Source organism: Convolutriloba macropyga, chromosome 8 (assembly GCF_964194025.1).
Source record: "Convolutriloba macropyga chromosome 8, txConMacr16.3, whole genome shotgun sequence".
In the NCBI taxonomy this organism is placed as follows: domain Eukaryota; kingdom Metazoa; phylum Xenacoelomorpha; order Acoela; family Convolutidae; genus Convolutriloba; species Convolutriloba macropyga.
The window spans coordinates 53,300,692-53,315,510 of NC_134475.1; the positions used below are offsets into that span (position 1 = coordinate 53,300,692).

At 35.9% G+C, this 14,819-nt stretch overlaps 1 protein-coding gene across 3 annotated transcripts; it reads left to right on the forward strand.

Annotated features, from left to right (window-relative positions):
* The first annotated feature begins 202 nt into the window (after positions 1 to 202).
* Positions 203 to 14,509, forward strand: LOC142344186 (uncharacterized). 3 transcript variants are annotated; one of them, XM_075395719.1, is made up of 3 exons: positions 203 to 374; positions 3,591 to 4,743; positions 13,968 to 14,509. In XM_075395719.1, exons 1-2 carry the CDS (start codon positions 255 to 257, stop codon positions 4,719 to 4,721), a joined length of 1,251 nt encoding a protein of 416 aa, XP_075251834.1. In that variant the 5' UTR covers positions 203 to 254; the 3' UTR covers positions 4,722 to 4,743; positions 13,968 to 14,509. The 3 variants fall into 3 exon arrangements, with proteins under 3 accessions (XP_075251834.1, XP_075251836.1, XP_075251833.1); XM_075395721.1 differs by lacking the exon at positions 13,968 to 14,509 and adding an exon at positions 5,487 to 5,558; XM_075395718.1 differs by lacking the exon at positions 13,968 to 14,509 and having other exon boundaries at positions 3,591 to 4,918.
* Positions 14,510 to 14,819: the final 310 nt, after the last annotated feature.

Sequence of the window (14,819 nt, forward strand, 5' to 3'; positions counted from 1 at the left end):
TTTTGTTGACCATTTCGTGATTATTTATCGTTAAGTGACAAACATATCACTTTAACATGTCTTCATTTCTTCTCTTAAACTAAAACTTAACAACAGGTCAGTTCATGACAAAGACCATTGGTCTAATGTATTGATCTATTTAACAAATTTGCAGATCAAGTGTTTGCACGAAATGCTTGCACTTCTGTAAAAAATGGAACTTTTTCAGGTATTAGATGTTAGATTAGTTTTGACGTAGTCTGTTGACAGAAATAATGACTGTTCCCTTCTTCTCAGTTGTGTCTGTACTCACTATCACTACATGTACAGTGGCTCTTCGCACGCCCTATGTTGGTGCTGACATCCGAAAAGAGTGTAGGCCTATGATCAGTGAGGTAAGGTCGTCAATTTCCTGTCCAGCTGTCATTCATGAATTAGCTTAGTGGCATTTAAATGTGAATAACTGGTTGTTTCTCTTTGGTTCAAAGTTTGCCAAAAATGGGATAGATGGGAGGCACGTAAATTACGCATTACGCAGCCCATTCCTGTAGTTCGATTCGGTAAAGCCAGGCCAGGCCATATTTGATGGTTTCTTAATTCTTTGACTATCCTAGAACAAAGTGCTGCTGTTACTCGAGTACTTGCCTGATATTTTAATATACTTTTCTGTTCGCATTAAAAATAATATAATTCGGAGCTGTACTGTTTCGGCCCCCAGCTTAGTGGGCAAAGCTTAAGGTCCCTGAGCGCATGTGCAATTTATTTTTAGGGCAGTCTAGATCCTATAATTGTTACTATGAAGAGTGGCGGAATAATAATTAATCACTTTCGATATCTATTCTATTTCAGCGCCCCAGTGTTTTTGATGCGCGCATTACAATTTATATGATTTATCTATATGATATTTGATGCGCGTGCATCTATGTATTTGTAACAAAATGTTAGTCGCCCGTTTATTGGGCACGAGGCCCGGGGGACTAAGATAGATTTCTTCTAACGTATTTAGAGAACCAAAGGGTTCAGTTTCATTTGAAATTGAAGTTAAGAGTACTATTTCAGATTCGTGAAGGAAAATTTTACAGAGGTTGAAACACACCAAATTTTTGTCCTTAGTGTTCTATAGGACCCTAATTTTAGGACAAAAAAATTAGACTTCCATTTTTTTTAAGTCTTAGTTCAATCTTTCAGGCAAAGCTCTCTGCGTCGAAGTTTTAGTGGTCGATGAAACCATACCCTGGGGGCCCAATAGTTATGTATCCACTAAGCTGGCGACTGAAACAGAATTGGTCCAACTCTCGTTGCGGTAGCAACAGTTACAGTTTAAATTACTTGTTAGAGCCCGACGAATACTATAAAACTTTGAAACCGTTGCGATTTTTTTTGTTATACGACCATTTTTTCCGTCGCCTTTCTCGCCTATGTTGCTATATGAAGAGTGGCGGAAGCAGATAGTATAATCAATTTTAGGAAGGTATACTTTATGCAACTGTTGTAGTCGCAACAATAGTTCATCAAGAACATCACCGCAACGTTGTTTTCGCCCTTTGAAAGTTATTCAACAACTCGGCTTCGCCCTTGAGTTATAACTTCTCGATGGTAATTTTCATAAGCACACGGTTGTTATCGCCGTCAAGGCCAAGCTCCCACCCATTTTCTATAGGGCGATAAGATTTGTAAAATATTATTTCTTATCAAATTTCGTTGAGATTACAATAGCTGCATAACATACACGACTGCAATTGTTTGGACTGTATTTTTCCGCCACTCATCATTTAGCAACTGTTGCAAGAAAAGAACTGTTAATTTTTTTTGCAACTTGAGGAGGCATAGTAGTTTGATTTTTACGGCCTGAGAAGGATTATTATTATTGTACATGTTTTTTGAGCTGTAGGAATGCTTTGTTTTGTTTATGAACGTTGGCCTTAAACAGTATCATACTTTTTATTGTATAGTAGTAAGGAACTTCTGATAATATCCAAGATTAATTGGTCATTTTGAGTGGTGTTGATCCTATGACAGTCCCTCCTCCCTAACTCCTTTGTGCTACCTATCCATCCCTCAACATACTCCCCCTTCTACTACCCTTTCTCTGTGCCCCTTCAACCTGCTTGTACCGCCGACCTACCTAACTCTCAGACCTACCACGGGCGTCAAGTCCTAATCCAACTCTCCCCGCCAGCCGTGTCCCAATCTTATTACGCCACAAAATGAAAGTGTCAGCATTTTTGGCCTTTTTTATAGGTTGGTTAAAAGAGTTTATATTGCAGGACTCTTTGAGTCATTTCTGGTTTTCACTGGTTATATTTTTTAATTCGTCGACAAAATATTCGTTACAAAAATATGAGATCGTGCTGACTTCAAATCTGTTTTGTACATTGCGTGCGTGTTCTCACTTTTCACTTATAGGGGAATAGGGTTCTGATGTTCTTGATTAAGTTTTAATGTGGCGTACCTTTCTCATTGACTTCTCTTCTAATTCTCTCAAAATGATTTTTGCAGATTTATATTGAAGGAGATAAAGTGACTAAGAATATGTCACTCTGATGGAAAGATAGTTTGACCTCAGCAATAAAGCAACTCTTATGATATACTCTAAATTTTAATTTGGTCCGTTTCAGCCAAAAGAAATAAAAGTTTGTGAATTGATTTTCTTCGAAGTGGGAGCACGCAGTTTAGGGACGCTTATTGTGAACGTTAATTTATATATTGTTTTCGAATTTAAGAACTTTGACGCTTCCGATTTTCTAAAGGAAAAGTAATGGAAAAAATTGATGATATTTTTTATGCAGTGTTTTATCCTTTGATGAACATCAAGAGTTGTTTCTTGATACGATTGATGGCCAAGTCATGGTTTAATTTGGCTGTTTGGATTAATGCAGGTCTCATCCTGCTTTGTTTTAAATCCGTTTTGCCTTTCGTTTGTCTTTAGTTTTTATACGAGTCACGACTTGCACGCATAAAATCTGACTTAGCTCATTCACTGTTTCAACTGATTGGATTTTAAATGGTTTTAGTTCAGTACATAATGTAGTGAGTGTCCAGGTTAAAAGAGCAAAATTAAATAAAATGGGGTAAACCGATAAAGGCCCGGCCGGCACTGAGACCTGATTTTTTGAAGAAATAAATCATCAAGTTATCAAATCTCCATAGATCATTCTTCTAACTGATAATTGTATCAAGTTCTTTGTCCTGTTTTTTGACTTCATCCAAATGAAGTTACAAAATATAGTGAATTTGGTCAAAGGCGAAATAAAAAAAAAGCCCAGTCATTTAGTAATAGTGTATTGGTTATCGAAGTTCATGTGAGCAAGTAGTAGCTGACATTAGCATTAAGATTAATAGTCCTTTAATGGGAAGCCGATTAAAGGTATCGTTGTGTAATCGAACCTAAACTGCTTACCAAATTGGAACACTTTTTGACAAAGAACCTTTAAGTTGGTATCATTTTCTTCTTTTTTGCGATGGGCCTTAAGGGGGTCAATGATGGCTATTTTCCGACAATCTGGTAGCTATGTTTTACTGTGTAATGCCGCGGGGTTGCATAGCAGACTAGGGGGCACAACTGAAAAAGTTCGAAGTCTTATGCTGCTCATTTTTGAATACTCGTTTAGATATGCGCATTTGGCAAGAGTGAAATAAACTGCTGTGTAGTGGGTGGCGAGAGATGCTGCTCAGATTCTGACTTCGACGAAGACAGACGCAAATTAGTTGAAAAAATTCTACAACAAGAGAAAAAAGCACATGAGAGCATCGATTCCAGCAGTGATTTCCCAGTTGGTGACTTCAGTTCGGACAATAGATGGAAAACTGGAATGATAATTTGTGTAGCTATCATCATAACTGCTTGCTTAATCTGCTGCATTGCAGACTTGGTTTTCAACATTTGCACTTGCTTCCAAAGATGCTATCCTTTACTGTATGATCACAAAGATCGAAATAAAATTGTCGAAGCAGAATTAGAGCAGCCTGATCAATCAAGCAACAAAAGAGGTTCTGGATATACCTCCAGTAATTTGATTCAGGAATCAGTAATTCCTGAAGAAATTCAAATGGAAGAGGGCTCAGATACGAGTGAACAAAATGATGCAAGAGGTGAGAGTCGAACTGCTCTGATCAAAGATTTAAACTCAGTTTCGTCTTCGCCCGAAAATCGACCTGACAAATCTCTGACACTGACTAAACGTGAACTTCAGTTACTGAGGTCAGAGTGCTTCAAATTGTTCCACGAGGACGAAAAACTGAATTTGAGCTTACAAGAGCCGACTTTTGAGTCTCAGTCGACAAACAATCTTTCACCATCGAAACGAATCAGAAAATGCTCAGAGAACAATAATGAACGTAACTGTCAATCATGTAGGACATCGCCTGTTTTGACAGAGCGTAAGTCGCATTCAGCAATGAACAACCAAATGAGAGTCGCTACTTTGAACCGCCTCGGTGGTGCTATCCCGAAAAGCTCAAGTTTGAAGTTCTCAACACTCCAGCCTGCAAATCGTGACATCATTAGAGGTCAAAATACAACTATGCAACAGAATCAGTTCTGCGACTTTGATGAGCGTGAACAAATAACAGTTGACAATCGAGGCCATAACGGGCTTTTAATGAGTGGTCCAAGGATTGGATATGGAAGCTCGCATCATGTGGTTTCTCCTTTGGCCCTGACTGATGTGTCTTCTTCGGTTGCGAGAGTTAATTTCCACAGTCTTTCGCCGTCTCGTGAGTGCATGGAAGCTGATTGCTGATTCTTCTCTTTGCCAGTAATGGGTATCATGATCTAAAATTGCCAAATTAGTGATTTAGAATCTTGTTTATTGCTCTCGAATGAAGTTTGAAGCAATTTTTGTGAACGTGTGTGCCTTTTCATGCAAAATTTTCCGCTTGACTATTTTAAATTTTCGAGTGACTTTTGCGCCTTTGACTTCGTTTTGCGTGATCTAAATTTTTGTCATTCACAATTATCAGTAGCTGAGTGCAACTGCCGGTGCACCTAAATTGCTTTTTTTTCAGAAATTATATGTGTTACTAAAACAAAAGCTTTGCGGGTTCGAACATTGGTGGAAGTTTGTTTTTGCACCCATAAAAATTTATCGGGGGCTAGAGCCCCCTCTAAATTGAAATGCCCCGCCTGTCGTTCGAGAGAAGTTTGTCCGACGTTTGTCAGTTTGTTTTTAATGCAAGGGATATCCTTAGTGATCGAAGAATTGAAAATCTTGCAAGAATCTTGCATGAAATCTTGCAAGATAATAATTGATGGATTACTGGAAAAATTGAGTTTACTCGCTGAACTAGATAACCCAATTACCGTTGCTACGCTCAGTTCAGTCATAGAAGCCAAAGAGAGAAACGAGAAGCATAGTTTGCAAAGTTTTGACAAAGATTGAATAATAAATATCTATGCAGATCAAGACATTTTTTTGTAAAATTTGTTTCGATAAAAAAATTGCAGATTTTTTTGCCAGAGATTCATTTTCGAAGGGTGACTTTGTTTTGTTTTAACGGGGAACTAGGTTGACGAGAGACAGACTTCAAAAAACTGATTGCATCCGAATTGTCAAATGAATACACTATTACTGATGAAAAATGAGTTGTACATGGATGGCACAGATGTCGCTCTGACAACGACGGGTATCGATCGGTATGCCAACGATGAGTGAAGAAGACCAAATCTGAAGGTAAAAAGTTACGTTTTGCGAGACAGATTGAGGAATGTCCAGTTAATCGCATTCAGAAATGTTGGAACAACTTATTTCCATCAATGGGCTGTATAGTGCGCCTAAATTAATTAAAATTTTTTTGAAAACTGCTCAAAAACAGCCTTTTTAGAAAGGAGCTCTAAAAGAGGCCTCGTTTTTACTCTTCAAGCAGTTCTTAAGATTTCAGGCCTTGAGTGGTCGAATCACAAAAACGTGTATGATGCGCCCTTAATAAATCACATTTTGCCATGCAAACTTTGTGGTCAATTATTATTGGTTTTTAATTTTTGTGTAGAGCCTGAATCCAGCATGCAGATCTGTTTTAGGCTTGGATAAGAACCGCACACAAGACATGTAAAAATTTTTAGTTCAAAAGGTTTTCAACTTTGAGGAATTCAATGTATGATACGATCTCAATAGTTCCCTGTGTTCGATAATTCCCACTTAATTTTGGTGTGTTTGATAGGTCCCCATAATTATGAAAATAATAATACTATTAAAAAAATAATAATAATAATGAAATAATAAAAATAATATTAATAATAATAAATTGATCACGAACATACTGGTTGCTGATATTTTGTCTTTGATTCAAAGTACGAAGTGCAGATTTCAGGTCAGAGTCCACGAGTTTTTTCACAGATCTAGATGAAATTTTTTGTTCGATGTCTCAAGAAGAGTTAAAAGTAATAGATCAATATGCAAATCGCTCAGCGTTTTTTAACCAGCATGTACCGTAGAGCTAAGTGCAGAAAATGAGGTGAAACAATGATTATAGTTTGAATTGCGACAAAGTAACTGACTTTGATAGAGCAATATCTCCACTCAGGCTATAGCAAATTGTTTGTCGAGTTTGTATATGAGGAGCAAAATTAGGGGTTGTTTGCAATAGAAGCTTTCGTATGAGTTATATAGTTGTGGGTTATCGTAATGTTCGTTTGATTGTGAAGAGAATCGTTTTCAGGCAATGTGGAAATACAGTTGATAAATTTAGATACATTTGATAAATTCAGTGGTAATTTATGATACAGGTGGTGAAAGTGATGATTTATCAGACACAAGGAATCAAGGGAAGCGAAAATGAAACAAAGAGACATGCGGTTGCTCTTGAGATCACAACGGCTCGCATATCCAAGAGAAACGGAAGATTGCGTTAATTGACTAAAAGATCATAAGAAGTTTGCCAAAATCTGTACCAGGTACATGTCTACCTAGAGAGCCACATTAGAAAATTAGCTGCAATGGGGCTTGGTACTCCAAGTTAAAAGATTATGAACGCATTCAGTGTGTCGTGAGATTTGACGAACGGCTGCGCGAGAAATAAATTACCGTTTGCGATGACATAAAGAAACTAATTTTTTATCCAAATTCACTCAAAGGATTGCCTCCTCTGGTGCAAAAAGACATTAGCCTAGCATCCACAAGTGCAACGAAAGCTGCAATGGAGTGTAATCACAAGTATATAGCTGAAAATGCACATATCAGCAAAACAGGACTCAATGATTTTTGAGACTGTGGAACGCCCTCATTATTTACTGAATAATTGAGCTGTATGTTAGACCCTGATTATATAAAATTATTAATTTTATTGAAAGCTAACGTCTTTTGTCGAGAAACGTATCATGTTTTTTTATTTATTAACAGTCTAGGTGAGATTTTTGAATTCAAAACTGCATCCCTTAAAACTTTGATAAATAAATTGTATGATGCGATCTAATGATTGCAAATGATCTTTTCTGAAAATCCTTTAAAATGTACCAAATTGTTAATTTGGTTGGATTTTTCGTAAAGGAATCTCATGTGATCTTGATATCGCTTTAAGATTGAACCCACGAACTGGAATGAATTTTAGTGTATGATGCGACCTCATTATTTTTCTTAGTTAATCGAACAAATTTTCATTTTGATGAAATTTTTTCTCTGTTGAGAACAACAAATTTCAGCATGCGGTCTTAATTTAAACCACTGTTTTAATATTTCGCAGACAAAAGTTGTTTCCTTCATAAAAAATTGAGCACTAGAAAGTTCATGTATGATCAGCCCTCCATATTTTTTTGTATGAAATAACCTTCATATTTTGTTTGGATTTTGTATAACGCGACCCTATAATTATTTTAATAATAATAATAATCATAATGATAATGGTAATAATAATAATAGTAATAATGATAATTGTTTTAAAAGTAATAATTATAATAATAATCAAATAATAATAGTAATGATAATTAATAATAATAAAAATAATAATAACAATAATAAATAATAATAATGATAATAATAATAATATTAGCAATAATAAAAATAATAATAATAGTATAAATATTAATAATAGGAAAATTAAAAATAATTCTCAGTTCTCATCATAGCGGCAGTCAATGCAAAAACAAATAACGAGACACTAGTTTGAGATTTAAAGCTTATCTTCTGCATGGAATAAACGCAGCCTCAACCAGTTGTTGAGACACTTCGAGGAATATTATCAAATGAAAGCTAGAGCGCAATTTAATATTAACAGAAGTTAATTTCTTCTAACAAAAAATTTCTTTGAGCAAATTTAAGGCCTTAATAAATTAAACAAAAGGAGTTCAAAATATTAAGAATCAGAACTCAGAAACAAAGCAATCTTGCTGAAGCTAAATCAGCAGTTTCAGTTTTTCAAACTCGGGGGCAGTTTTTCAAACTTGTGGCAAGATGGATTTGGGGCAAATTTTAAAACCAAATGTTTAACACGCTCGGAATAATTCACGTAAAAAATCAATTTGACCGGATTGTACAGGGTGATACCGTCCTCTATTTCGTCGAAATACACTCCTTTGGACTTGATTGTCATATTAGAGAAGAAGTTTCTTCCTAAGTGTCGCTTTAAGATTGCATTGGTTGCTGCTATAAGCTCGGGCTGCACATCGGTTCTTGGCAACATTTTTTAACCCTAACTTTTTTCTTCAAGTACTTCCTTGAAAGAGATAACTTGATAGCTACATCACTGGTGAAACGGGTCTCTAAATGCTGACAGATCATTATACCGAGCATCAAAATTACGAAGCGGTACCGCGCAGCTCCTTCGACGTCTGAAGCCGATAGGTCGCCGGCTCTCCTTCCGCTAATAGCATCAACCCGAATCGGCAATCTTGCTAGTTTTCTGTCGCTCAACAGTTTCGACGTAAAATGTGTCGTAGGCTGGAGTCTCCAATGATATATACATCTTGCTCGTTTGTTGTTGTTGCCATCTAAACAAAGCATGTACCAGAACCAGAAATCCTAAAAACTTTTGTTATTTTAGCAGAAGTCAAAACTGAATTGATTGATTTAAAACAAAGCGCAAGCTTATTTACATGGTAAACCACAACAGTTCAATTCAAATTTTATCTAAAACTCTAACCAATATATAATGAACACTTCCTGGCAGTTTTTATTAACGCTAAACTTACGAAAGCTCGTTCATTAACAAGGACCGTTCTACTATGGTTGTGTCATTCTCTCAATGAGATTTTTGAAACTGCACAAGCATATTTTTTGAGCCCGAAATTTGACAACGTATTGAGTACTCTGTTCGTAGACCTCCTAGATCAAATGTTACCTCTCTGTTAGAACCTACTAAAATTATGACACTCCTATATCGACCCTCAATTCATTTGAGCAAGTTCTTGACTAGATTGAAAATCACTTATAAAACTGCACAAGCATATTTTTGAGCCCGATATTTGACAACGTATTGAGTACTCTGTTCGTAGACCACCTAGATCAAATATTACCTCTCTGTTAGGACCTACTAAAATTTTGACACTCCTATGTCGACCCTCAATTCATTTGAGCAAGTTCTTGACTAGATTGAAAATCACTTATAAAACTGCACAAGCATATTTTTGAGCCCGATATTTGACAACGTATTGAGTACTCTGTTCGTAGACCACCTAGATCAAATATTACCTCTCTGTTAGGACCTACTAAAATTTTGACACTCCTATGTCGACCCTCAATTCATTTGAGCAAGTTCTTGACTAGATTGAAAATCACTTATAAAACTGCACAAGCATATTTTTGAGCCCGATATTTGACAACGTATTGAGTACTCTGTTCGTAGACCACCTAGATCAAATATTACCTCTCTGTTAGAGCCTACTAATTTTTTGACACTCCTATGTCGACCCTCATTTCATTTGAGGAAGTCGTTGACTAGATTGAAAATCACTTTTTATAAAACTGCGCAAGCATATTTTTGAGCCCGAAATTTGACGAGGTATCAAAAACTTAATTGGTATACAAGCTAAGTCAAAAACTCTTTCCCTATCGGACTCTCTTCGGGCAGCGACGCTCCTCCCTAGGCCCTCATTTTATTTGATTATGTCTTTGATTGGTTGCAAATCAGTTTTCATGAAACTGTACAAGCACCTTTTTAACAAACTTACTAATAGTAGAATTCAGGGTAGCACTGCTTGGTAACTATTGCTTCGGAAATCCACTTTAGTGAATTCTCTTACAACTACTAGTACTATTACTACTGATACTACTAATACTACTACCACTACACCAGAACGAGCACGACAGCACGAGTATTGGTTCGTTCCTTCACATTTTTTTTTATAGTACGAAGCCAAAATAAGCGCGAAGAGCTTTCTGTGCTCAGCACACTACAGTGTGGGCTCAACTACTAAAGAAATCTCCTTGCTATCTGAGCGCAACACTTTGCACTGCAACTCAACATAAAAATGTGATTCAAAGCTAAAAATAGGCATTTTTTTCCAATTATCAGTTAATATTTGAGGTTATAACTCACATTTCAATCCTTGCGTGTTGCACAATCTGTCAATATATATGTGATTGGTTGTGCTACTTTACTTTCAATGAAGTTACTTCACAATCGATCTGAAATAATGAAAGTTGCGAATAGAAACGTGAAATGCGGCGATCACTAGGAAGTCAAAACGACCGTATGTTTCGGGCCCAATTTCTCAAAAACGCCTGAAAGAATAAATTTGCCAATCACAGGAATTAGAATACGGCTCAAGCCAAGTTCAATTCAATAAACAGATCCAAAATCGGTTTACTCTACGAGTTTTTAGCAAAACTAAGTACGGTACCAAAGTCCAAAATTGACTCAAAGCAACTGACGTTTCGCTAAAATACACAAATTTCTCGATAACGCCTGAAACAAAGATCACGAATTTTAGCTGGGATATTGAAAACACTAATTTATCTCACCCGAAAAACAAAATTGAAAGCTTCAACGTGGTGTCGGATGGTGTCAACCGCTTCTGGGGCTAAAATAGAGGGCAAGTATACTGGCCAATTTCTCTAAAACGGCAGAACGAAAATTAACCCTCTTAGTATCTTGTGGCACTGCTAGGGATGCGCGTTATATTAAGAAATGGGCACAATCGGTGCACTCAAGAAGACGTTATAGCAAAAAATCAGGTACCCTGCCAGATGACCCAAAAAAGCGAGATGACCGGACTTGAGAGCCGAATTTGACTATCTCAATTCCATAAATTACTATGGAAAATATATGGGGACATTACTCACTAACTGAAGATTCTGAAACAGTAACATTTTTTGCGTAAATCGCGTGTTTTGTATCAAAATTTGGGTCACCCAGAACAGCCCAAAGATTCGAATTTTTTTCAAATTTAATCACTTTTCGATACGGCCTATTTGAGAAACCAACTAAACACTGCAAGCAAGGGGTTTTAAGGCCAACAAAACGTGACAGTGCCCGTCCAATTTGGTACTGTAGTTTTGGCGAATTCGTCAGACACTGCGAAGTGGTAGTAAATTTCCACCGCCCTGAAAGCCAGGGTGTTTTGTGTGTTCTGATAAAAATGAACTCAAACAAGAATTTCATGATTTCGCAAAAATGAAAAAAGGATGAATTCCCGAAAACTAAGGATTTGAAAAGCTTCATGGGCCCAAAAAATCCTAAATAACACAATCTGCCAACAATAATAACCCAATCTAAAAGAAAAACTACATCAGTTCGGAAAAATAATTAAAACATTATTTTTTAAATTTTTAAAATTTACAGCTGAATAACGTTCTGAGCAGGCCAATTTAAAGACCAACTGCAGACCTTTAGAAAACTTACAGTCCACAAAACGCGACTATGCTAGGTGAAATTGGTAGAGCAGTTGAGGAAAAATTGTCCGAAACAATAAGCGTGCCCCCAAAACTATAATTTTTACTTCAAATTTTTGCAAGTTGAAACTTTGAGAAACCAACTAAACACTCTAAGCAATGGGGGTTTAAGGTCAACAAAAGTCGACAATTTTGTTCAGTTGTTTTGGAGAGTTCGTGAAACACATGAAGCGTACCCCACGACGCTTCATGTGCAAAACGACTATGCACAACGACTAAAATTATGCAAAACGACTAAAAACGGTGCCACGCGGACAATTCTGATCGCAATTCAAGTTCACTCACAACTTATTGTACACCCAAGATCTTCACTGCAATGTGGGAAAAAAATCCCACCTGGCCCTAAAGGCCAGGGTGTTTTGTGTGTTTTGATAAAATAAGAACTCAAGCAAGAATTTCATGATTTCGCAAAGAATGGAAAAATATTGAATTCCCAAAAACTAAAGATTCGAAGAGCTTCATGGACTCAAAAGCCTAAAAAACACAAATTGCAAGCAACGACAACGCAATTTAAAAGAAGAACTACATCAGTACTGAAAAACCCTAAAACAACCTAATTTTCTAAATTTTAAAAAATACAACTTGATCAGGATATTTTGACACAATTGAAGTTTGCAGACCTTGAAAAACTAACTATTAAGAAAACGCGACTAGGACCGGCCAAATTGACAGAGTAATTCAGGAAAATCATCAGAAAATATCAACGTGCCCCCCAAAGAACTAATTTTTACTTCGACTTTTTCTAATTTAAATAATAATAACTTGTTTATTAGGCCAATTTGTATATTTAACTAAACACTGCAAGCAAGGAGGGTTCATTGTCAACAAAACAAGACAATGTCCGTTCAACTTGGTTCAGTAGTTTTAGAGTAATCGTCAAACACATGAAGCGTACGACCGACTTTTGGGCTAGTGGGAGACCCCAATTTCTCGCAAAATTAAGCAAAACGACAAAAGGGTGCCACGCGGACAATTCTGAACGCAAATCAAGTCCACTCATTAATTAATGAACACCCAAGACCTCCCTGGCGAAGTGGAAAAAATTCCCACCTCGCCCCAGAGGCCGGGGTGTTTTGTGTGATCTGACAAAAAATAACTCGAACAAGAATTATTAAAAGCACCATAAGACGGAAAGGCCAAAGACGGAAACGCCATCTTTTTGAAACAGTTTTTTCTTGATATGTGATGAATTATGGATTGGTTGAACGGACTATTATATCGTTTTCTACTATTAGTTTGTTGTTGTACATTGCGAAATATCAGTAATAAAAAATACCGACTGTTGCTTTCTCTTTGCCATTAAAAAGAAACATTACTTAGCATAAGATCAAAAACAAAGTTGATGTTCAATTTACCAGAAATTCGAGGTTGATTTGCTTAGATAAAGACTAAACTACAAATCGATGAAAGAAAAACAAAAATTGAAACTTCAAAAATACACCGATATTTTTTGAATGAAAAGACCTCTTGGACATTAACATCCATAACTATCAACTGAAGGCATCATATAGGTTCATTGAAATCTGAAAAAGAAGGTAATTAGACCTCTCATTAATTGGAATTTTTTATGACAAAAACATGCTGAATTACCGACAGGATCAGTAACAAAAAATTCCAACTGTTTGTTTCTCTAAAAATAATTCGTTTTAATGAAAAATGAGAAAAAGATTGAAAGTGTTTTCGTCTTTTATTAGGTAAATTGAACTTATTAGGTAAAATGACGGACTTGAGTGCCTCGAGTTGTCTATACTTATTTGTCGGAAAGTTGAATTTGAATTCAATATCTTGCAAGAAACTTGCAAGATTCTTGCAAGATTTCACATTCAAAAGATGTTTAAAAAAAGTCAATTTTGTTCAGTTTTGCTGATCAAGAATACTGATATCAGTCATTTCATTTGGCTTTCGGTTAGTTTCAGCTACCAATTATGCACAAATAAATTTTCCAGAATTCAAAACTTGCAAGATTTTGAATCCGTGCTAAATTTTTTCTCATTGAGTTAGGTTTTTTTAATTTGTTCAATAAACAATAATTTGCTGCAAAGATGTTTCCTAAAACATTTGTACCCCGATTTATTTTTTCGGCCTTGATTGATATCTTGCAAGATTCTTGCGAGTTTTGAATCATCTTGCAAGATTCTTGCAAAATTTGAATCCGCTCAACACTAGGGATGTTTCAAGACTGCTTGTCTTCGATAGTCTATACCAATGAAGTGTCAAATTTGTGAAAGCAAATCTTCATCTACCGAGAAAATGAAGTTTTTATTTACCAATTGGGCTCTTCGCGTTATTCTCTAGCAGTTGTATTATAAGATCAGTTTTTTGTTACCTGGAAACCCGTTGCTGTAGGAAACGGTGTTATCAATGCGGGTACAAGTATTATTTCTTCAAATTTGTAATTTTCCGAATTGAAATAGACCTCATGCAAGTTATGTTTACGTTATTTAGGAACCAGCCTTGATGTAGGAGACTTAGAACTTTTTTAAATCATTATTTACTTTTCGTGCAGTATTATGTCTCTTTATTTAGCTTTTGGTCAACGTTCGAATGTGGCGCTGTCCATTTATTATAATATTTTATTGTGCTTACTAGGTAGTATTTTTAAGTCCTGTGTAGTTGTTTACCGATAATATTAAACATTGCTGTTAGTGTTTTATTGCTTGTTTTGTCCTTGTGTTTGTCGTTCAGAGTAATTTAATTACTGAAGATATCGTTTTTTTTTTTTAGTTAAAGATATGTTAACTTCCGAAAACTACTTTCTTTTCCTCATTAATATGCGAATCTTCTTGTTTATAAACTGCGTCTTGGCACGTTTTCTTATTAAAAGTGTGCAAGACACTGGAGAAAGCCTCACTTAAAATTGTTATTCAACTTTTGCGCGATGACAAAACTGAATTTTAAGGTCCACATGATATCGATTGAATTTAGCCCTGCAAACATTTTTCAGCTTGAAAAATATCTGATCAGAATTTACAAAACAATGCTGATTATACAATTTAACAAGCAAGAACTTTCTAGAAT

Coding starts and splice junctions, on each gene's coding strand:
- LOC142344186 (XM_075395719.1), top strand. CDS start 255: ATGACTGTTCCCTTCTTCTCAGTTGTGTCTGTACTCACTATCACTACA. Junction 375..3,590: donor GTAGGCCTATGATCAGTGAG/GTAAGGTCGTCA, acceptor ATACTCGTTTAG/ATATGCGCATTTGGCAAGAG.